This window comes from Delphinapterus leucas, chromosome 1 (assembly GCF_059928025.1).
Source record: "Delphinapterus leucas isolate spDelLeu-1000000601 "Yukka" chromosome 1, BTC_Dleu_Yukka2, whole genome shotgun sequence".
Classification (NCBI taxonomy): Eukaryota; Metazoa; Chordata; class Mammalia; order Artiodactyla; family Monodontidae; genus Delphinapterus; species Delphinapterus leucas.
In genome coordinates, this window is record NC_143129.1 from 53372092 (window position 1) to 53394624 (window position 22533).

Below are 22533 nucleotides of genomic sequence, written 5' to 3' on the forward strand. Positions count from 1 at the left end.
TGAACATCTCCCTCTTGGCCTGCTCTGTCTCTCTCCCCTCCCCCTCCCTCCTTCCCATTCTCTCCCCTCCCCCTCCCTCCCTCCCCATTCTCTCCCCTCCCCCTCACACCTCCCCTTTCTCTCCCCTCCCCCCTCCCTCTTTCTTTCCCCATTTATCCAGCTACCTTTGGAGTTACAATTGCAGGGTAAACAGCGGTCTCTGTCTCTCTGGCGGTAAAATCCTTCCTTGCACCTCTGGCAGTGAACGCCACCCGTGTTGTCACTGCAGTGCAGGCAGCGGAATCCATTTCCTGTCAGTCTGTGAAGTTCCTCATCAAACACGCATTGCCTGGACTTCCCACTGCAATCACAGACTAGGGTCAGGGCAAAAAAAGACATCGTCAGCAGGAAACAAGTCAGGGGCAATCCTCCCGGGCGTTTTACTATTATGAATACAAATGATGCCCAGGGTACTACATATGAATTCAAACTGCTCAACGGCAGAAGGTAAGGGGGTCAAATGCGCCACCTGATGATGGAGAGAGTTGTCGCTTTACCTAAGGAAGCAGTGCTGGTCAGGTGTTGCCTGGGAGAACACGAGAGAACATGAGGTCAGTGTTGCCAGACGGTGTTACCGACTCCTCCAGAGAAACCCCAAATCTTTATTATGTGTTTCTATGTGAAAAGTCCTGATTTAAATATTTGCAAGGAATTCATTTTTAAAATTCTGTGCAACCCCATAGTACAAGTCTATGAGCTGGAGAAGACCTCAGAACTGCCAGCTCGTGCACTCCGGCACGACTGTGTAAGAGTCGGTGGTGTCATCTGTTCAGGACCCTTAGCATCCGTCCCTCCAGGGACGATCAAGACTGAGGAGCAAATATTTTTTTTAATTTATTTTATTGAAGTATAGTTGATTTACAATGCTCTGTTATTTTCTGGTGTTCAGCAAAGTGATTCAGTTATACATACATATATATGTATTCTTTTTCATATTCTTTTCCATTATGGTTGGTTTATTACAGGATATTGAATATAGTTCCCTGTGTTCTACAGTAGGACCTTGTTATTTATCCATTCTATATATAATAGTCTGCATCTGCTAATCCCAAACTCAGTCTATCCCTCCCCACCCACCTTGGCAACCATAGTCTGTTCTCTATGTCTGTGAGTAGTTTTCTGTTTTGTAGATAGGTTCATTTGTGTCATATTTTAGATTCCACATATAAATGATATCATATGGTATTTGTCTTTCTCTGTCTGACTTACTTCACTTAGTATGATAATCTCTAGGTCCATCCATGTTGCTGCAAATGGCATTATTTCATTCTTTTTCATGGTGGAGTAATATTCCATTGTGTATATGTACTGCATCTTCTTTATCCATTCATCTGTCCATGGACATTTAGGTTGCTTCCACATCTTGGCTATTGTAAATAGTGTTGCTATGAACATAGGGGTGCATGTATCTTTTCAAATTATAGTTTTGTCCAGATATACTCCCAGAAGTGGGATTGCTGACTCATATGGCAATTCTATTTTTAGTTTTTTGAGGAACATCCATACTGTTTTCTATAGTGGCTGCACCAATTTACACTCCCACCAACAGTGTAGGAGGGTTCCCTTTTCTTGAGCCGCTAATATGACTGTCTGGACAGGTATTTCCTCCCCTCTCACTGCCATAAGTGTCTCTCCCAAAGCCAGGTGTCAAAAAGAACCATAGTCCCATTAAGAATGACTTTCCCCAAGTGTCTAGGAAAGTTTACCCTGTGCACGTTCCAAAGAGATTCATGGAGTGACTAACATCTCCATGTGGGACTGAAACCACCAATGAGGTAACAGGGGAAATCCTTAGTATTGTACCTGGCACACAGCAGATGCTCAAAAAATGTGTCAGCCATGGTTTGGAAAAGGTGATGAGCCTTGAGGTTAGAAGAATGGTATCAAATACCAGTTCTACTAATTCCTTAGGCAAATCACTTCAACTCTCTGAATCTTATTTCTTCTTTCAGAAATGTAGTCTCCATTATGTGCCTCCCTGGATTGTTGAAAGGACCCCACTGAGAAAAGAACATCAAGTCCTTCGTCTGTGCTATTTCACCCCTAACTCACATGAGACAGGCATTGCCTTAGATGAGAAAAATGCAGCTTGGAAAGGTTAAGTAACTTGAGCCAGTGGAGAGTTGGGATTTGAACCTCTGTCTGATGCCAAAACCCACTTTCTTTCCCCCAGACACACTGTCTCCATTGGCCACGCAGCCCCAGTGATAGCCTGTCTCTGTCAGTGCCCAGGGCCATGACTTACCCAGAGTCCTGACTTTAAAAAGCCAGCAAATGTACCAACATGTATGGAGCAGCTGCCCTGTGCAGGCTGGGTCAGCTCTGAAGGCACAAAGGTGGCAAAGGTGACTAAGTATATCTGATGAACTTCCCTAAGTGGCTTCCTTGCAAGAGCTCCTAAAACACTCTCTTACGCCTTTGGATGCCACCTAATCTAGGCAAAGTCAAGAACATCGATCCAGAGCCCACTCTATAGCCAGGACTTTACATCCAGCAGCTCAGTTCATTCTCACAGTAACACTTTAACATGGGTTTAATTATCCCCAGTCAACAGATGAAGAAATGAATGCTTAGAGGGGGTAGGTGTCTCACCTAAGGTCACACAGCTAAGTGGCAAGGATGTAATTGCTCCCAGGTCTGTCCAATTGCAATGCCCTCACCTTTCTATATTATCCCTATGCTTCCAAGAGCTGGCTTGCCACTGCATGTAGGTATTCTTTCTATAACTCCCTCATAGAGAGTTACTCAGACGCTTCTAGAATTCTTCCTAATCTAGTAAGATGTCCCATCCCTCCTTAAACAGCACTGGTTATTACAAATTATTTCTATGCAGTTTTAAATCTGCCTCCCTTCCTGTAATTTTTACCATGTGTTCTGTTCTTCCCTGGAAAACAACACACACACACACACACACACACACACACACGCACACACACTGGCATACCTACTCTCTTCTCCATTTATTTACGTGCTCATCAGACATTTCTTTCAGGCACTGTTTTACAAGGTACTGCATCAGCCAAGTCCTTGAGTATCAGAATATAGTTAGAGCATCTCCCTCTTTAGTCTTTTCTTCTTCAGGTTAAACTGGAGACCTGTCACCTCCAAGACTTTCAACCATTTCCCAGGTCATGATTTCTTCTTGATGCCCCTCCTAGGAACAAACTCTAATTTTCACTATCTTTCTTTAAATGACCAGAATTTATTCCAGTTCTTCAAGTGTGGTTTGAACAGCTCAGCTTACAACAGGACCAGGTATTATAATTCCATGGATGAGCCTAACATTTTCATTAAACTCAAAGCATATGAAGTTTGCATTCAACTCAAACTCCCAGGGCTTTTTCACAGAACTGGTGCTAAGCTGAATCTTTCCCAAAGAATGTTTGTGTAACCAATTTGTTTCTTTGGATTTCTAACAGATGTGCCACACAGCTGTAATGTGCTGTGAAATTTCTACCAGGTACCTCATTAGGCACAATTAGGAGCTAAATTCACCAGCCAGAGATCCTTGTGAGGTCAGCCAGAGGGATCACACACTGAGCCAATGCCCTCTCTACCCCGGATGACTTTTGGGAGCAATCTCAAAATAATTACGAACTTTTCATTGTGTCTTTGTTTTTTTTTCCTCCCAGACCGGGGCACGAACCCGTGTCCCCTGCATCGTCAGGCGGACTCTCAACAACTGCGCCACCAGGGAAGCCCTATTGGTCTTTTTTATTCAGAACAAATTTTTGCTGGTAGTAGTTAATTTCATAAGGAAATGATATATTTTTAGAGCACTATTTTAAAAATAGATAACCTTGTTATAATCTTTTTTTTAACCATTTCCCTCTCCTTCTGTCCTTTCTCCTTTAAAGCTCTACTATGCAAGAATTGATGTTCCTCTTTTAAATTCACAGCCTTCAATGGAGACGCAGTATAGTTCCAGTAAGGGAGGCCTTCAGCCAGCATCTCCACTCTGGAACTCGGCTACAAACCTATTGCTAAGCTACCCTCCTCTTCTCAAATGGGTTTCCCTTTAAGCCCAGGGTTATGCAGGCTGGAGTGAGGCGACCTGTGGGCCTCAGGCCTAGGGAATGTATTGGCCGCCTGTACCTGCAGTATGTGAAAATGCCGGGAAGAAACTCTCTCCAGCCTTGCCTGTGGGACTCTGAAGTTACCAGGCTGCGCTGAGCTCAACACTTAGCTGCACTGCGCTTGGCTCACTGTCGAATCTTCCAAACATTCACACCCAGAGACTGAGGAGAGAGAGTTTGCTCCTTTGGCATGGAATAATCCTTTCTGTCCTTGATGCATGTGAAACATGGCCTCTCTCAAAGCATCTCCCAAATTTAGACTAACTTTCCTAAGAGCAATTATTATTCATTCTCACTGCTGGAAAAAAAAACTCTTTATTTTTCAAATTCCAGAATATTCTCACAACTGTGCTTAATAAAGTGGGCCTCCTACAGCTTGTGCCTGGCCTTTTTTATTCTGTGACTGATTTCTGCCCAGTCACTACCAGGACACGTTGGTTGCCAAAGGGCACTGTCAGGCCAGGAGCAAGGCAACAGGGAGCAGTGGGGACACTGACAAAAGGGCTAAAGGAAGAAGCAGCACTTCAGCCCCAGCCAATGGTAGCCCCATGGGAATGATGCCTATTGTAATCAGTATTTCCACTTATGTTTTTTAAAGACAGAAGTCTGGCTTTGGGTATGAAATCTACTGATTTTTAAAGGTTGGCCAAAAAATATTTTTTAAAAATAAAGCTGTGTCCAAGGGCAACTCTTTGCACTGGGCTCTGCTATTCTAACAGGCTGAAAACACATCTCATGCTTTAGAGAAGGAAATATAAAGCCCTAGTGTATGGCACAGTGCCCCGTCCATAGTAGGTATTTGAGGTATTTTTAATGAACAAATGAATGAACGTTCTCTTGAACTTCAGGAAACTTCAGGGTACCCCTAGATGTGTTTCTACCATCTTCAAGACTCCACATGGCCGCATATGTCTGGACATGCTTTAAAAATACACATACCAGGGGCTTCCCTGGTGGCGCAGTGGTTGAGAGTCCGCCTGCTGATGCAGGGGACACTGGTTCGTGCCCCGGTCTGGGAGGATCCCACATGCTGCGGAGTGGCTGGGCCCGTGGGCCATGGCTGCTGGGCCTGCGCGTCCAGAGCCTGTGCTCCGCAGCGGGAGAGGCCACGGCGGTGAGAGGCACGCGTACCGCAAAAAAAAAAAAAAAACAAAAAACTACACATACCAGACTTCACTGGTGGCGCAGTGGTTAAGAATCCGACTGCCAAGGCCGGGGACATGGGTTTGACCCCTGGTCCGGGAAGATCCTACATGCCACGGAGCAAATAAGCCCCTGCGCCAACACTACTGAGCCTGCGCTCTAGAGCCCACAAGCCACAACTACTGAAGCCCGTGCGCCTAGAGCCCGTGCTCCTAGAGCCCATGCTCCGCAACAAGAGAAGCCACCAATGAGAAGCCCGCACACTGTAGCCCCCGCTCGCCGCAACTAGAGAAAGCCCGTGTGCAGCAACGAAGACCCAATGCAGCCAAAAAATTAAAAAATTTTTTAAAAAGAAAAAAAAAAAACAAATACCAGGGACTTCATTAGCGGTCCAGTGGTTAAGACTCCATGCTTCCACTGCAGGGGGCACGGGTTCGATCCCTGGTGGGGGAACTAAGGATCTTGCGTGCTGTGAGGCAGCAGCCAAAAAAAAAAAAAAAGTTAAAAAAAAATACAAATACCAATATTTAGCAGTTACTCTCTTCCCTGTTAATTGAGGGGACACTTTTCTCCATACAACCCCAATCCAGAAAATAGCCTTCCTTGGTAACTTATATTATGATTTATTTAGATTCACAGACCTAAATACACACCTATAATACACTTTAGGACAAGAGGATATGCTAAAAATGCTTTTGATTATCCTTTCCTTCCCTTATGTTTAGCCTTGTTCAATTTTATGTCTAGAATTTTTTTTCATGTTTATTTTGTAATCTACTTGCTATTCTTCCAAATTTGGGGTCAGCTGTAAATTTTATAAATATGTTGTCTAGTTTCCATCAGGGAGCCTTGACACAAAAGCAAGTGATGGAAGTATAAAGATGGGGGTCTTGGACATGTCCTGGGTCGGCTGGGAATCATTTGTCAAGGTCCATTCATCCAATAAATATAGATTGAGCATCTATGTGCCAGGCAGTGTTCTAGGCACTGGGGATTTAGAGGTAGACAAAACAAATAGATGTTCCAGTCTTCATGGAGTTTTCACGCGAATTGGAGGAAAAGAAAATAAACAAGGCAACTAGTATAGGGAGAATATGTGGATAGCAATATTTGTGAAGGAGAAATACATAAAGCAGTGAAAGGAAATAGGTAGCTGGAGGTGGGTAAAGTGAGTAGGAAGGGAGGGTTGAAAAGTGCCATATGCTGCTTTACTATTTTATCTCTACTTTGATATCTGTCTGTTCATGATCTTTGGCTATTTGTCTATCAGGCACGATGTTTTCAACTGTAAAGCAATTATACTCCAATAAAGATGTTAAAAAAAAATAGCCTGTGAAAAACCATAATGGAAAAAATATATATATATATATACACATATAACTGAGTCACTTTGCTGTACTGTAGAAATTAACACAACATTGTAAATCAACTATACTTCAATAGATTTTTAAAAAATAAATTATCATGAATTATTTCTATAACAAATGTATCAAACTATTCACCTGTCATTTTGTTGCAGATTTTCCTTTCCCTCTCTGGATAAATCCCCTTTCTCTCCAAAGGACCTCACTGATAGATTTTGTTTAACTGATTCTTCCTCCTTTTTCTCCTTCCTTCTGTTCTCAATGAGACATACATTTATTTCATTCATTTTGGACACTGGGACTTCGTGAGCCAGTGAGATTTCTTTCTTTTTTAATTTTATTTTTATTTTTGGCTGTGTTGGGTCTTCATTGCCTGCACGCGGGCTTTCTCTAGTGGCGGTGAGCCGGGGCTACTCTTCATGGCGGTGCGCGGGCTTCTCATTGCAGCAGCTTCTCTTGCTGTGGAGCACGGGCTCTAGGTGAGCGGGCTTCAGTAGTTGTGACTCGCGGGCTCTAGAGTGCAAGCTCAGTAGTTGTGGCTCACGGGCCTAGTTGCTCCGCGGCATGTGGGATTTTCCCAGACCAGGGCTCAAACCTGTGTCCCCTGCATTGGCAGGTGGATTCTTAACCACTGTGCTACCAGGGAAGCCCTGAGCCGGCAAGATTTCTATAGCCCTGAGCCAGCAAGATTTCAATAAAGGGAGTTGTAATGTTTTATTTCATCAAATAAGACATTAAATATATGCTTATTTGACATTTACTGGGCTTTGTCACATACTCATCACGTTATCCTTGTTTTCCTCACTTCACCATGGACAGGCACGGGTCCAGGACCTGGCATTAAGCTATCACTGTACCAGAAAATATAGAAACAACTCAGACTCAGACCCTGAATAGACCTGAAGCCTTATAGGGTCTAGGAATTAAAAGCAGCAGGATCTTTCTCCCCGTTTCACTGAACTCTGTATCATAGGAGCCAGGTCCTACCCACTACTCTTACTTGACTATTCATTTGTATGGTACTCTCTCCAAATTAGGGACATCTCTTCAAGGTTTTGTCTTATCCTCTCTCCACCCCCTCACTCTACTTCATTACACCCTTGCCCTGTCAGCGGGGATGATCTCCACAGCTAAAGGAGCGAGATTCATCAAGTTCACCTCAAGCCCTGCATAAACCGAATCATTTTACTGATTTTCATGTATTTCTTTCAGTCTAGTAAAGCTTGGGCGGTAATTGCGTCTGACTCCGATGTATACTGCCTCTTTGGCACTTAAGCATTTATTATCATAATAACTATAATAGCATACCATCACTGACCCTCAAGGTGCTTCTTAGAAAAGCCTACCGGGCAGCCAGACACAGGCCGATCTGCCCACCACCACCCACGCTCCCCACCAGCAGGAAGATCCAGGAGTTGGAAACTCTACAAACAATGCAGCAACATGTGTGGACTGCCTCAGGCTCACCTAACACTCCCACCCTCGCTCAAACACACAACTCTAACGGGTCAGGACAGGAAGCTCAGGGGCAAAGGCTGTTTCCAAGCTGTATCCTTCGGAGAATGAAAGGAAACTGAAAATATTTCCTAGGGTTGTACTTGGGGCAAGGTCTTGGTATGATCAGCATCGGTGGCTGCAGTTCATCAAGACCTCATTTTAAATTCCCCAGAGGAAACATTACAAGCAATTACGAGAACGTTTCAACAATCTGGCATTCATATGGTCAATTGTGTACAAGCAGATCCCCTTTCTATTGTTCTAAATGTAGAAAAGCACAGCTCTGCTTTTCACCAAGCTGATCTAATTTCCACCTTCGTGTGATGGAACATCAATGTTTTTAGTGTTATAACAGTAAAAACAAAATTTCAAATCCAAACTCCTCTCAAAAACCCTGAAGGTTTGGCCCTGCTGACCTCTCCAACTTGATCTCGGTACTCTTTCTAGCTCTTGTTCACTGGACTCCAACACATAGACCCTCGCACCCATGAATCCTGGGATGCACCAAGTTCTTTCCCTCCTGGGGCCTTTAGGCTTGCTGTTTTCTTTGCCTGGGCTCTCCCTGCTCACACCCTCCCTAAACCCACGCGGCAGCCAGAGAGATCTTAGGAACGTAAATTAGATGGTGTTCGGTCTCTACTGATAACCCTTTAAGAGCTTCTCCCTCTGGATGCCCACAGGTCTTCATCCCCATCTCTCTCTTGGCACTTATCACTTTAGAGCCTGAGTCATTACTATTTGTGTACATGACTTACTTCCTCTATAGCATTTCTCACTTTTGTACCCCATAGTACCTAGTACAGGGCTTGAGACTGTAACTGGTGGATAAATGGCTGGCTGGAAGGATTGGTTAGCTAGAAGGACAGATGGAAGAACGGACAGAAGGAGGAAAGAAGGGAGGGAGGATGGGAGGGAGGGAGGACGGAAGGAAGGAAAGAAGGAAGGAAAGCAGGCAGTCTGACTCTAAGAAAAGCCAAACAAGAACTGGAACTTACAGAAATCTCCCAGGACCCTAGGGACCCAATATGAAATTTTCTCAACACAATACATAAAGTTTTCATTGTCTACATATATGGCATTCGGTGTAAAATAACTAATGTCTGTACCCAAAAAATACATGGTGAGATGAGAACAGAAAGAATTGTGAGAGGAATGTGATACTTTTGCTAGAAGGAGTTGTCTGAGACTTTCAAGTTGCTGCTCTCACCGGATGAACTATTTCTGTGCCAGGACTGCCTGTCCTCTGTGTGTGAGCCCGGAGCTGCCATCTCAAAGGGCAGCACGCCTAGGGCTGCGCGGGAGGAGGGGCGAGGGGAGGAGGCAGACGTGAGACCATGAGATCAGTTTGCCATGATCAGGCAGCCTTGACAGGTAGTGTACTTGGCTGCTGTGTGGGACTATCTCAGGAGCTAGGAATCTGATCGTCATGTTTGAACCTGACAGCGCGTGCTGGCTGCTGTTACGTTGAGCTTCGCTGTTCTTGCCGCCATGTCAGCTGCCCAGTGCACTAATACTGATTTAGTGAAACAGCAGCAAGTTGATAATAAGTTGCCCGTAATCTCCTGTGGATGAGTCCACGTATAAGCCACTTAGAAACAGCGCTCAATTCTCTTCTTTATTTAGAGGAAAGGTGTGTGCCTTGTGTTCCATTTCTGGTATTTTGTGTCCCGCATTCCCTTTCTGAGACATTGAATGTTTTTCTCTCTCCTTCCTTTTTGAAACTCTCTTCCCTTGGATACTATGATGCTGTACTGTACTGTACTTCCCCTTGGCTTATGACCCTCACCCCCTGCGCCATCCAAGTCTTTGCGGGATCCTCTCCTTGCCCCAACTCGAAGTGTTGGTGCTCCTCAAGGCTCAGTCCTGAACCTCCATGCCTCTCACTGAAGAACTCTCTCATCCAAGACAAGGGCTTCAATAACCACGACGGGTATTGACATACCAAGATACTTCCCCGGCCCAGAATTCATTCTCAACTCTAGACCCTGATGCCCAGTCATCCACTTTACATTTCCAGCTGATTGTCTCAAAAGCTGTTTACACAAAACATGTTTAAAACCAAACTTGTGATTGTCAGCCCTTCAAGTCAGAAAGCTGGGAACTATCCTTATAGGGTCTCCATCTTTCTCGCTTGCCTCTATTCTATTCAACTCCCAACGTTATTGACATAACTGTCTACATAGCTCAAGTCCACCCAACTCTATCTCCACTATGGCCACTCTACACCAAACCCCAGCCACTGCTTGCCTGCAGAGCTTCATAACTGGATCCCCTGCAACTTCTCTTGCCTCCCTCCGCTCAGTAGTCAGAAAAACCTTTCCAAATACAAATTTTACCAATACCTCCCTGCTTCAAACTCTCTGACGCCTTTCCTTTACTTTTAGGATAAAGACCAGAACTCCTTAACATTGCCTACAAAGACTTTCACGGCCTAATCCTATCTACTTTTCCAGCCTAATTTCACAAAACACTCCCCACTGGGACCTCCTCATCTCTCTGCCATTCATTTCACTTATATTTCATTTTAGGTCTTGACTTCCTCTGTTTCTTAAAATTCTTGCTGCAGAGGACAAGCATCATGGTGGGGAGATGTGGATTGGGGCTACCCAACCTCAACCATTCTCTTACCTTTGGTTTGTTCAAAGAAGTTATGCTAAAAATTCAATCTTAATTTATTATTATTTAGATATCATTCCCTTCCTCTGAGTCAAAGAACTGGCCTCATGTACACTGACAACCTTTCCTGCTCAAAGATAGCAAACTTGCCCTCCAGGAAGTCAGGTACAATGAGGCCCTTCATTAGGAAGTCCAAATGTAAATAACTAGATAGAAAATGGTGACTAAAAGTAAAGGTGAGAATAGTATACTCTAAAAAAACCTGACAGATGCTCATTTTCAGAAGAAAAGCAATTGTTGAAATTACCTCCAAATCAGAGATACTCAGGATGATAAGATGAGTATTTTTCTTAAATTATAATAAAAAGGTGAAAATGCTCATACTTTTTAAGATTTAAAACCTCCTCCATGGGATTTTTCTTTCCAAAGCTTAATATGTTTCTCAGCTTGGGTAAATAATTTTTTTTTGCGGTACGCGGGCCTCTCACTGCTGTGGCCTCTCCCGCCGCGGAGCACAGGCTCCGGATGCGCAGGCTCAGCGGCCATGCCTCACGGGCCCAGCCGCTCCGCGGCATGTGGGATCTTCCCGGACCGCGGCACGAACCCGTGTCCCCTGCATCGGCAGGCGGACTCTCAACCACTGCGCCACCAGGGAAGCCCAAGGGGGCCACTCTTCATCGCGGTGAGCGGGCCTCTCACTATTGCCGTCTCTCTTGTTGCAGAGCACAGGCTCCAGACACGCAGGCTCAGCGGCCATGGCTCACGGGCCCAGTTGCTCCGCGGCATGTGGGATCTTCCCGGACCGGGGCACGTACCCGCGTCCCCTGTATCGGCAGGCGGATTCCCAACCACTGCTCCACCAGGAAAGCCCCTGGGTAAATAATTTAAAACAAAATCTGAACATTTCATCATTTAAAGTGATCTAGAATTTTATGGTTTGATGTGTGACTGCTTCCAGTTTCAGATTCTTCAGGTCTGTCACAATATGTTTTCTAAATAGAATAAGAAAACTGAAATGGCATGTCCCTCGCTAAGACTTTTTAAACTGAATTCCTTTCTCTGCCTCACATTTTTCACAGCTGTCTTTTAGGCCAGCACAGCCAGGACCACCGGTGCCCTATCCTGCCTGATGGTTTGTTTCCCTGGACATGTAAATGTCCAAGCAGTGCAAGTTAGCCTGCGACGTGAAGTGCTCTAAGGAGAGGAACAACAGAGGTCAGTGTTCTAATCGCATGGGCAATTTTGAAGGCTAGAACACGGACAAATCTTTTCAACTCTAAGTCATCAAGAGTCAATGAAACTCAGATCACCACATTTTCCTTTTGAATGACTCTGGCTTAAAAGCAGTCACCTATTTTCATCAAGAGTTCATAGCACATTTTATTATAACCTAGACTTAGAAATGGCACACGTGGACTGTGGATGACTCAGCCTGGTGGGGACTAGACCAGGAGACCACACCTGGATATGTCTTCCCTAACACCCCACCAGGGCCCAGGCAGACAGTGGGGAGAGGGAAAGAAGCCCCAGTTAACAGAGAGGTTGGGGATGCCAATTTTTGTCTGAGTAGCAAAGGTGAGAGGGAAGAGAAGGTTAGGACACAAGGGACACGGGAGAGGCTCCCTTCTCTTACACCCGGCGTCTTTAAGGGCTCGACTCCAAGACAGCTGGTGTCAGCTACAGGGTGTGATCAACGGTGATTGCGGTGAGGATTCTATCACCGCATGTAACCCTACACCCTTCTGACCACAGAAACTACGGTAGAAATTTCTATATCTCCATGAGATCATCTGTAAAGAAAAGCATCCCAATACAGAAAGCACATCTGACTGTTAATCAAAGAGCATAGTGTTCTTTGAGCACTTGCTACATGGCCCAGGAAAAGGTGTCATATGCCCCTTTAAGAAGCAGCTGAAGTAAAGGACATTAGAGAGTCCAGGACAGCTAGAGGTGGCCCCTGAAGCAGTGAGGACCAAAAGGAAAGAAATCATGTATGACGAGTCTGAGTAAAGAAAAGTTTAAAAGGCAATTCTGATTTGTACTGAAATGCTTTTCGGAGTATACATTAAATGTGGTTTTTCAATTGCTTAAATTTGTGTTTTGTTGGCTCCTTAAAAAAAAAGTTACCTAATGATTCTTCCTCTTTAAACCTTTCATTGCTTTTATGAACAAGACATTTTTGTACAAGGAGACTAGCCACAGATTTTTTGCTATCACTACATTCCTTCACAAAGATACACACATTTAGGTATGTGCATGCTTACCATGCACCACTAGAGTTCTTAGTTTTGCCAAAAGAACGTGGTAATCCATGTACATTACCATGTTGGAAAAAGTATGGAATGCATTTATAAGACCTTCCTTAAAGATTCATTGCTGAAAAAATTCCATTTGAAAATAATAAATTAAAATTGTATTGCTTAAAGACAGAAGAATGAATTAAATGGTCTTTAGGAGCCCAGCCATTTTCATCTATCCATAAAGAGAAGTAACAAATATTCTAAGAAGAGTTTGGACCATGAAGCCTCCAGCAGGGAGTGGGAGCAACGTGTCCTGCATCCCAGTCGGACAAATGGGCTGCTGCTCTGCTGTCATTTCCCACGCTAGGTCATCTGTGGCCTGGGTTCTGTCCCCTCAGACCTCAGCACATGAAGACCCCCTCCTACCATGGCCCACGTACAACCCCCTGGATGAGGCAAGAGCGGCAGCTTCGGGATGCTGTTGGATCCACTGCTCTCACAAAGTAGACCAGCCTATTGAAATGAGAAATGATCTTTAAACATTAGGAGTTTCCTTTATTCAAGAGCAAAACGGGTAGTGATTTGAAAGAGCAGTAAATGTGTATGAAGCTTAATGGTCAATGCTCTGGCCGTGAAACTGAAAGACTTCAAAATATATATCAATAGTCTCCAGCAGAGAGAGCAAATACCTCTGGACACAACGATGCTTAAATAAATTCAGGGGTTTCCCTGGTGGCGCAGTGGTTAAGAATCCGCCTGCCAATGCAGGGGACATGGATTCGAGCCCTGGTCTGGGAAGATCCCACATGTCGCGGAGCAACTAAACTTGTGCACCACAGCTACTGAGCCTGTGCTCTAGAGCTCGCAAGCCACAACTACTGAGCCCATGAGCCACAACTACTGAAGCCCGTGTGCCTAGATTCCATGCTCCACAACAAGAGAAGCCACCGCAATGAGAAGCCTGTGCGCCGCAACGAAGAGTAGCCCCCACTCGCCACAACTAAAGAAAGCCCGTGCACAGCAACAAAGCCCAACAGAGCCATAAATAAATAAATAAATAAATTCGAAACATTGACAGGTGAAGCAGAAAGGCTTATTGCTGTCCCTCAACTGTCCTGAGCCACTTGGTCAATTCCAAGCTGTGTGATAATCTATAAACAGAGTTGAACAAAGAGAGGAGGAAACTTGGTGGTCTGAAATCTGTTCTCTTATCAGGGCCCCAGGGACTGGAGTTTGTGCTTGGTTTTAACCTGTTGTTCGCTGACATTTTTAAAGGAAAGGCCACTCTATTGACTCACACAAATAGAGATGTCTGAAGAGATGTCCCATCTAGAAGCATAATGGATGTTCTTATATAATACATCAAGATTCCATCAGGTATGAAAATTGATTTAAATGAATATTCTTTAAAAGAATGAGAAACGGGCTTCCCTGGTGGCGCAGTGGTTGAGAGTCCGCCTGCCGATGCAGGGGACACAGGTTTGTGCCCCGGTCCAGGAAGATCCCACATGCTGCGGAGCGGCTAGGCCCGTAAGCCATGGCCGCTGAGCCTGCGCATCCGGAGCCTGTGCTCCGCAACGGGAGAGGCCACAACAGTGAGAGGCCCGCATACCACCAAAAAAAAAAAAAAAAAAAAAAAAAAAGAATGAGAAACAAGCCAAGGGGATATCTTGTTAAAGAAAATTAAACTAGCAATTGAAATCTGATCCTGTTATTAACTGCCTGGCTCTGGTCAAGGCAATCATTTTCCTGTACCTCAATTTTCCAGTCTATAAATGAGGGTCATGCATGCCAGAGCCCAGCTCTGTTATAACCAACCATGAGAATTTGGACAGTTGCTTTGCCTCTCTGAGTGTCATCTTCCTGAACTATAAAAGGAGAAGCTCCTGTAGAGAACCCTTAAGGGCCATTCTCATTTAGTTCCATGATGTTGTAATAAGAGAAGAAAGTGGTGAAACATGCAAAACTTTTTGTAAGAAACACCCCATATAAGTGCAGCTGAAGATTTCATCATTTTTCTAATGTTTAAGTTAGTGTGGGAAATTATTTGGTTGCCATTTAATTTTTTTTTTAGAATATGAGTATCCATATTCACACAGTGTATTAAAAATAAAACCTGGAAAAGAAACAGTTGGGTTTCTGTAAGTGGTCAACAAGCCTGAAGAAGTCCAGGATATGTGTACATTTGCCCAATTGATCTCCACTTTCCTCTGATACTGCAGGAGTCCTCACATGATCAATGTTAGAGAAAGAACCAGTCTTTTCTTCTTTCACGACATAAAGAAGCACATGTTAGCTGGGGAGGCACATACACAGACATACAGTCACCCAGAGACACAGAGGAGACTCAGCTTTTGGCTTTGGGTGTGATTCAAATATTACATCATGTACCTGGGGGTTATATTAGAACACAGCCCAGTAATGATTCAGTAATCTGCTAGGTCTAATTTGTGACTAAATTAGAGTATTCCAGGAGCTCCTATTTCTACACTGGTCTGTAATAGATGGTTCAAGTCTTGTCCTTGCAAATTTCTCTAGGAAAAAAAATGTCAATATAGTTGAGCCACTAAGAACTTAAATGGGAAAAATATTCCCAGGATAGCCTCAACATCTTAATTTCATGCTCCTGACTTTCCCATAAACACTGATCACAAATCAACGTTCATCCTCAGCTTCTTGGATCAGTGGAGCTAAACCAGTGGCTGCCCCCAGTTCAGGGCACTCACAATTTAAGCTTACATAGGAATCTCCAGCTTACACTCCAACACAATTCTATACTCCCATTTACTATACATACTAGAATATAAGGTGAATATAAGGCCACATTTAAGTCTTTTCAAAATCTCTCATATTACATGAGAGCAGTTAGTTATATAATACTTTTAAAATAAAGTATTATTTGGGGAAGACATGTTAACCTGAAATGACCTCAATCAATGTTTTAGGTATTTATTAGCAAGAAAGAGGCCAAGCTATCAAACATAATTCTCATAATTGTTCATCATCCCACAGTTGTGAGTGCTGAAAGCCGCCATAAGTAAGACTTTCAAGATGGTTATGCTGTGACGATCACAGTGTGCGCTTCGGGATAATTTTAAAATCTTGTTCACGTTCTGAAATGGTGTACTTTCCAGCGACAGCAGCGAAAGCCAACTCAGATAGAGCTGTGTCTCAAGTCACCTGGTCTGAAGTAGAGAAAAAACTGCATTAAAGTGGCTTTAGGAATATTAAAGATGGAATTTGAATATAATTACTACATGAAATGTAAGTGAACAAATGGATACTTCTAAGTTATTATTTTACAGATTATGTGACTTTAAATATGTTTGTAAAACTAATTTACTAAATTAAATGTAAAGAGGCACACGACCACTGCATCTATATTGCTCAATGTTTCATACTCAAGTTAGCCAAACTGGGAATTCCCTGGCGGTCCAGTGGTTAAGATTCCCTGCTTGCACTGCAGAGGGCATGGGTTTGATCCCTGGTCTGGGAACTAAGATCCTGCGTGCCGTGCAGTGTGGCAAAAGAAAAAAAGGTTAACCAACCCCTTTCTTTTTTTTTTGATGGTGTGAGAGGGAGATCTTCCCATTGAGAAGCGAGAGATCATCTTATGTTGGGGTCATCTTATACACGGGCATGTTCTAGAGAGTAACAGATGTGCTCAATCTATATGTGCTGAGGTCTGGCTGACAAAAGGCAAAATGATATGAAACCCAATCTTGAAATTCCGATCTGCTTTGGGTTCCTTGTCAGGAATTCCATTTGTTTCATTGGGTAAAACTTAGGGTTCATTTCAGCCTGAGCCAAAGGGCTCCTCATCACCTTTCCTGGACTAATGAAAGGAGCCTCTTCCAAAACTTTACCACTTAAAACACAAAAGGCATTATACTGACATTCAGTACTGGCAGAGCAGTTAGTTATATAACAATAATATCGAACACAGTGAGTGTTTACTAGGCACTGTGCAAAATGCTTTACATATAATAATCACAATCATTTATTACCCTCATCTCAGAGATGAGGAAACCGAGTAACACGTGAGGTAGCTTACCTCAATCCCTTAAGTGGTAAAGGACAGTGCTAGGATTTGAACCCAGGCAGTCTTACTACAGAGCCTGCACCCCTACACATGATGCTGTACCACTTCACCAATTTAATAACAGAATCTATGAGAGTGTAAACCTTTCCAGGGGTCCTTTCCACTCTCCACAGCACTTCTTTTCTAGCATCAGGACATGGGAGAAACTAAATTAGGGATTTAAATAATCTTCGATTCTGAGCTCACCATTCTCGAACAATTGCTTCAAAACTTACCTAGTGGGGCTTCCCTGGTGGCGCAGTGGTTGAGAGTCCGCCTGCCGATGCAGGGGACACGGGCTTGTGCCCCGGTCCGGGAAGATCCCACATGCCGCGGAGCGGCTGGGCCCGTGAGCCATGGCCGCTGAGCCTGAGCGTCTGGAGCCTGTGCTCCGCAACGGGAGAGGCCGCAACAGTGAGAGACCCACGTACCGCAAAAAAAAAAAGAAAAACTTACCTGGTGGCTGAATCCAACAGTGTCTCTTAGTCCTCACTCTTTGTGTATTCATATTTCTACCTCTGAGTACCATTTATGACTCCTACATCGGCGAAACTCTTCCTTGGGCTAACAAAACTCTCCTCTTTCTTGATTCTCCTCTAGCCTCAATGCCCCTTCCTCCTGTTCTCCTTCACTGTCCTTCCACCTCCTTGGGAGCTCCTTTGGGCTCCCGACTTTATATTGTTTGAATTTCTTCTAAATTTCAAAATCATAGCTCCAGCTGTTCACTGGACATCCCCACTTGCATCTCAAATACAACAGATCCCCACAGAAACTCACTTCCTTCACTTCATCCATCGCCCAGCCTCGTTCCCAAATCTGATCGTCTCTGTAGTCCTCATTTCCTTTAACGGCATCACTGTCTAACCAACTACACAAGCCTGAAGCCTCGGACCCATCTTGGACTCTTCCTCATTTCTCACAATTTTCCCTTACTATTATCCCTAACACACGCACACACTCATTGGATCACCAAATTCTTCCAATTTTACCTTCTAAATGTCTCTGTGATCTGTTTCCTCTTTACTATTCCACCACCATGAGGTAAGCCCTCATCACCTCTCATTTGGTTTATTGCAATGGCCGTTTGTTTGCCTCTCCTAGTTCAACTCCATCCTCTAAGCCCTTAAGTGAGTGATCTTTTAAACATGAATCTGACCACACCCACCCCACTTACAAAACATCTGCAACCGCAACCCTTCTTTGCCTACAGGGTACCAACCTAATGGCACAGACTGGTACGTAAGGCTCTTCACCACCAGATTCTTGGCTACATTTCTAGTCTCATTCCTATCTCCCTTCTCCAGTCGCACCTCCCCAAGTGAACTATGATCCAGACCATTGGAGCTACACCCACATTCACACCAACTGTGAGCTCCTGAAGGGGAGTCTCTATCTTTCTTAATGACCTCTAAGCATCTGAGTTCACTATATCAGACTTTGGGATCAGACTTTTTTTTTAAAATTAACTTATTTTATATATTCAGTTTTGGCTGCGTTGGGTCTTTGTTGCTGCGCGTGGGCTTTCTCTAGTTGCGGCTAGCGGGGGCTACTCTTCATTGTGGTGCACGGGCTTCTCATTGCGGTGGCTTCTGTTGTTGTGGAGCACAGGCTCTAGGAGTGCGGACTTCAGTAGTTGTGGTACGTGGGTTCAGTAGTTGTGGCGCGTGGGCTTAATTGCTCTATGGCATAGTGAGATCTTCCCAGACCAGGGCTTGAACCCATGTCCCCTGCATTGGCAGGTGGATTCTTAACCACTGCGCCACCAGGGAAGCCCAGCATCAGACCTTTTGAAGAACCGTGGTTCTAGGCATTTTAAGGCACTTTACAGTAACATCTCATCCTTTCAACAGACCTGCAAGGATACATAGCACTATTGCCTCCACTTAACAGGCAAAGAGCAGACTCCAAGCAGCTGAGGAACCTGAATGGTTATGAATAAGGGACTAGTAAGTGAATCAGCCAAATTTTGAAGCCAGGTCAGGCTGACTCTAAAACCTGTGCTTTAGCTGAGACCAACTCTGATTATATCTAACACCATAATTTCACCTGCACGGGAACACCCAGGAAGCAATGTCACTGCTTTAGGCTCGCAGAGGTGCACAGATGCAGGTCACTTTGGGAGGTGGCAAGCACCATACTTTCGGTCCAACTCCCACTACATCACAGCATCCCATAAATGGGAAAGCATGTGTGCTCTAGCCTAACACAAATTTTTCACACTCTCATTGAGCCCCAAATGAAGCCCTTTGAGGAGGCAGCCTAGTTTTTTAAGTGGCCTGTCTTTAAGGAAGGGGAAAGAATGGAAATGAGCTTAAACACTGCTTCTGACTTAATGATGTAGATGGAATACTCAGAGCTTGTCCATCCTTGAGAAGTTAAAGTCCAAACTCTGTCCTCCTGAGTCTGATTTTATTAAACAGTTTATTAAATAGTTATTTTATTAAACAATTCATCACCCTACATATTTGTTTCTGTTATCTAATGCTAACGCACACACATACACTCAGCTACAGCCAAAAAAGGAAATTGCTTCAATAGTTACTCATTATATAAAACATATGTAACTTGTTCCCTTATTACTTTTTTTTTTTTTTTTTTTTTTGCGGTACGCGGGCGTCTCACTGCTGTGGCCTCTCCCGTTGCGGAGCACAGGCTCCGGACGCGCAGGCCCAGCGGCCATGGCTCACGGGCCCAGCCGCTCTGCAGCATGTGGGATCTTCCCGGACCGGGGCACGAACCCGTGTCCCCTGCATCAGCAGGCAGACTCTCAACCACTGCGCCACCAGGGAAGCCCCCCTTATTAATTTTATAATGTGGTCCCTAATGTTCCAGTCTAAGAACCACTGGATCAAGTGCCAGTAGTTGTTTATGTAGCTTTGTGCAAATACATTTCCATATTTTCTTTTTTTAAACCAAGGAATTCTAGTAGTTGATCCATAAGCAGTTCCTCTGAATTCTAATATTCAAAGACTGTTCTTACTTTTAGGACGTTTCTCACTAGGTTAAAGTTATTTATTCTGAGGGATTCTAACCCACATGATCATTTTCATAAGTGGTTTTTAAATGGTAGTCAAGGATGATGGGTTGTAAGTTAATTCCATTATCTTAGGAAAAAAAACAGAAGACTATCAAATGCATTCAAACACACGCTAAAACATTCATGCCATTCAAATACAATTCAGGCAGCATCACCCAGACTGCAAAGTAATAATTGAAATATCTAAGATAATTCCATGTACCCATGAGCCTGGTCTCATGTTCACACATGCACATGTGTGAAGATGGCTCTTGGACCTATTGAGATAATTACTGAAATGCCATCAGATACAAGAAGCAAAAATAAACCTGAGAATTTGGGGTAATTACACAGGCAAATATCATTGGTAAAACTAAGTGACTACTAAGTAAAACTTAAGGAAAACACCCTTTATGTGTTGTCATAGCTGACACATGCATACAGTAAACCGTTGTTAGGTGCCCAGAAAGTTTTGTTTATAGGAGTTGAACTCATGAAGTGACAGCTACTGGGTGCCCTAGATAAGATCAAATGACCTATGACATAGGTGCCCAATAAATGCCTGTTGAATGAATATTATGTGAAAATACTATAAAAAGTAATGTTATGCAAAAGTAAAGCATTGTTAAGACTCTTAACTCATTTTCCATCCCAAAGAAACGGGAATACCAGAAGGATGACTGAAGAGATTCCTTTTCAATCTTTGTGGGGTTCACAGTCACAGAAAGCATTCTCACCAAAATCCCATCAGTAAAAACACACATTGGGAATAGAATTTATATACCAACATGTTTTGCTATTACTGATCAAACAGAAGCCCTTTGATCAAAAAAGCAATCAAGAAGGAACAATTTTAAAGCAAGGAAAACCCTGGTTTTGGCACGACCTATTGGCTTCATATTTTAAAATCAGACAGCTTTATATAGTATTAGTAAATAATATATATTATTGTAAACAAATCTCTGGAGGAGCCCCAGATGGGGCAGGAGGAGGGAGCTCTAAAGAGATTCTCATAAAGTGGGGCTCCTCGGAGGTGAGTGCAGCCATCACGGTCTGCAGGGAAAGGCCAGTTCCCAGCCTAGGGCTGCGCCGTTCTTCCTGGAAGGGACTCACCTGGCGTCCTGGAGTTGGCCCGGGCTGCAGGCAGGAGGAGCGAGAAGCAGAGGCAGCAGCTGAGCCAGAGCGCAGGCATGGCCGGGCCGGGCCGCGCGATCAGCCGCTGCAGGGGTGCTGCCCTGCGCCTCGCGGCTGGGAGCTTTCGCTCTGCGCTCCGCTGTGCCTTCCTTTTCTTTGATCAGGTGGTTTTATCGACTCTTCTACCTGACTCAGTCCTGACAGGAAGAGAGCGTGTGTTTCACGGTGTGACTCACCTGTGAATAAGGAGAACCCAGCCCTCGGGAAGCAAACACACAGCACACACGGAGCTGTAAAAGCACTCACCCCAGCTGCCAGGCTCCCCCCTCGCCGCAAGAAGGGCGCACACCTGACCTGGGCCGAGGGTGTGGTGCAGAGGCCTCAGCTCAGGGATCCTTCTGGAGGAATGTGCCAGATCCCCCTGAGCCCTCCTTCTCTCCCAGGGTGGTCCAGGGCAGAATTCGGAGGTAGCTAGCAGCCTGCCCCTTCCTCAAACTGGGAGGCCCAGTCTCAGGAGTGCAAACTCAGAAATAAGTCAGCAGCTGTGATCAGCTCTGGTCTGAAAGACATCAGGGAAAACAGGCCAGTCCAACAGTCACAACAGGGTCCCCTTTACCCTCCAACCTAGGCTCAACCTCTCTCTGAACTACAGTAGCCCTACCCCAGCCTATTCACTCTGGTGACACCTCATTCTATGCCTCACCATCACCTGGCTGGACCAAGGTTCCTCTCCTGGGTCCCCATCACCTCTTGATCACCAGGCCTAGTAACTCATTAAGTCATCTGTTGACTGGTGGGCCTCCCACCAGTCTGTACTAGGCTAGGTACCATTCTGTATCACTAACAACTAGTATAGTATCCAGCGTGCACTTGGTGCTCAATTAGTGTTCTGTTGGATTGAATAAGAAAGAGGATCCAGATTTTATATTCTTTTTACATCATAGAGCATATTTCTCATGCCATTCTCTACGGGCCCTTTAGAAAATATCTGTAGAGTCCAACTGTGAGTATCATCCAAGTCCATTGTCTTAGGTGAGTAAGAAACTGCAAGTGGTGTATCCTACATTGTCCCTTTCCCTAGGGAGGCTGGTGGCACTAATTCAAAGAGTTGGCTGCCAAGGAGAAAGCTTTGGTTCCTACTAGAGATTTTTAAACCGTCAGAGGTATTATATATATATATATATATATATATATATATATACACACACACACAATCTGTCCAAAACAATCACCCCTACTTTTCATTATCAAGGCCTGCAAAGACCCCCAATAAAGCCCCCAATAAACTATTGTTCACTGACTAAATAAATGAATGGGTGTTCTCTAG

The 22533-nt window shown here is 44.3% G+C and overlaps 1 protein-coding gene across 4 annotated transcripts in view; it reads right to left on the reverse strand.

The window, feature by feature from the left end:
* Positions 1 to 21471, reverse strand: part of LAMC2 (laminin subunit gamma 2) — a 61720-nt gene extending 40249 nt beyond the window's left edge. For 2 of the 4 annotated variants that reach the window (XM_089910162.1, XM_022593316.2), the window contains exons 1-2: positions 21186 to 21458; positions 165 to 353 (exon numbers count right to left, since the gene is read on the reverse strand). In XM_089910162.1, the coding sequence (XP_089766288.1) occupies positions 165 to 353; positions 21186 to 21264 (268 nt within the window). In that variant the 5' untranslated portion in view covers positions 21265 to 21458. Of the gene's footprint in view, positions 1 to 164; positions 16161 to 21185 lie in introns of all 4 variants that reach the window. The other 2 variants (XM_089910158.1, XM_089910195.1) reach the window with 2 other exon arrangements.
* Positions 21472 to 22533: the final 1062 nt, after the last annotated feature.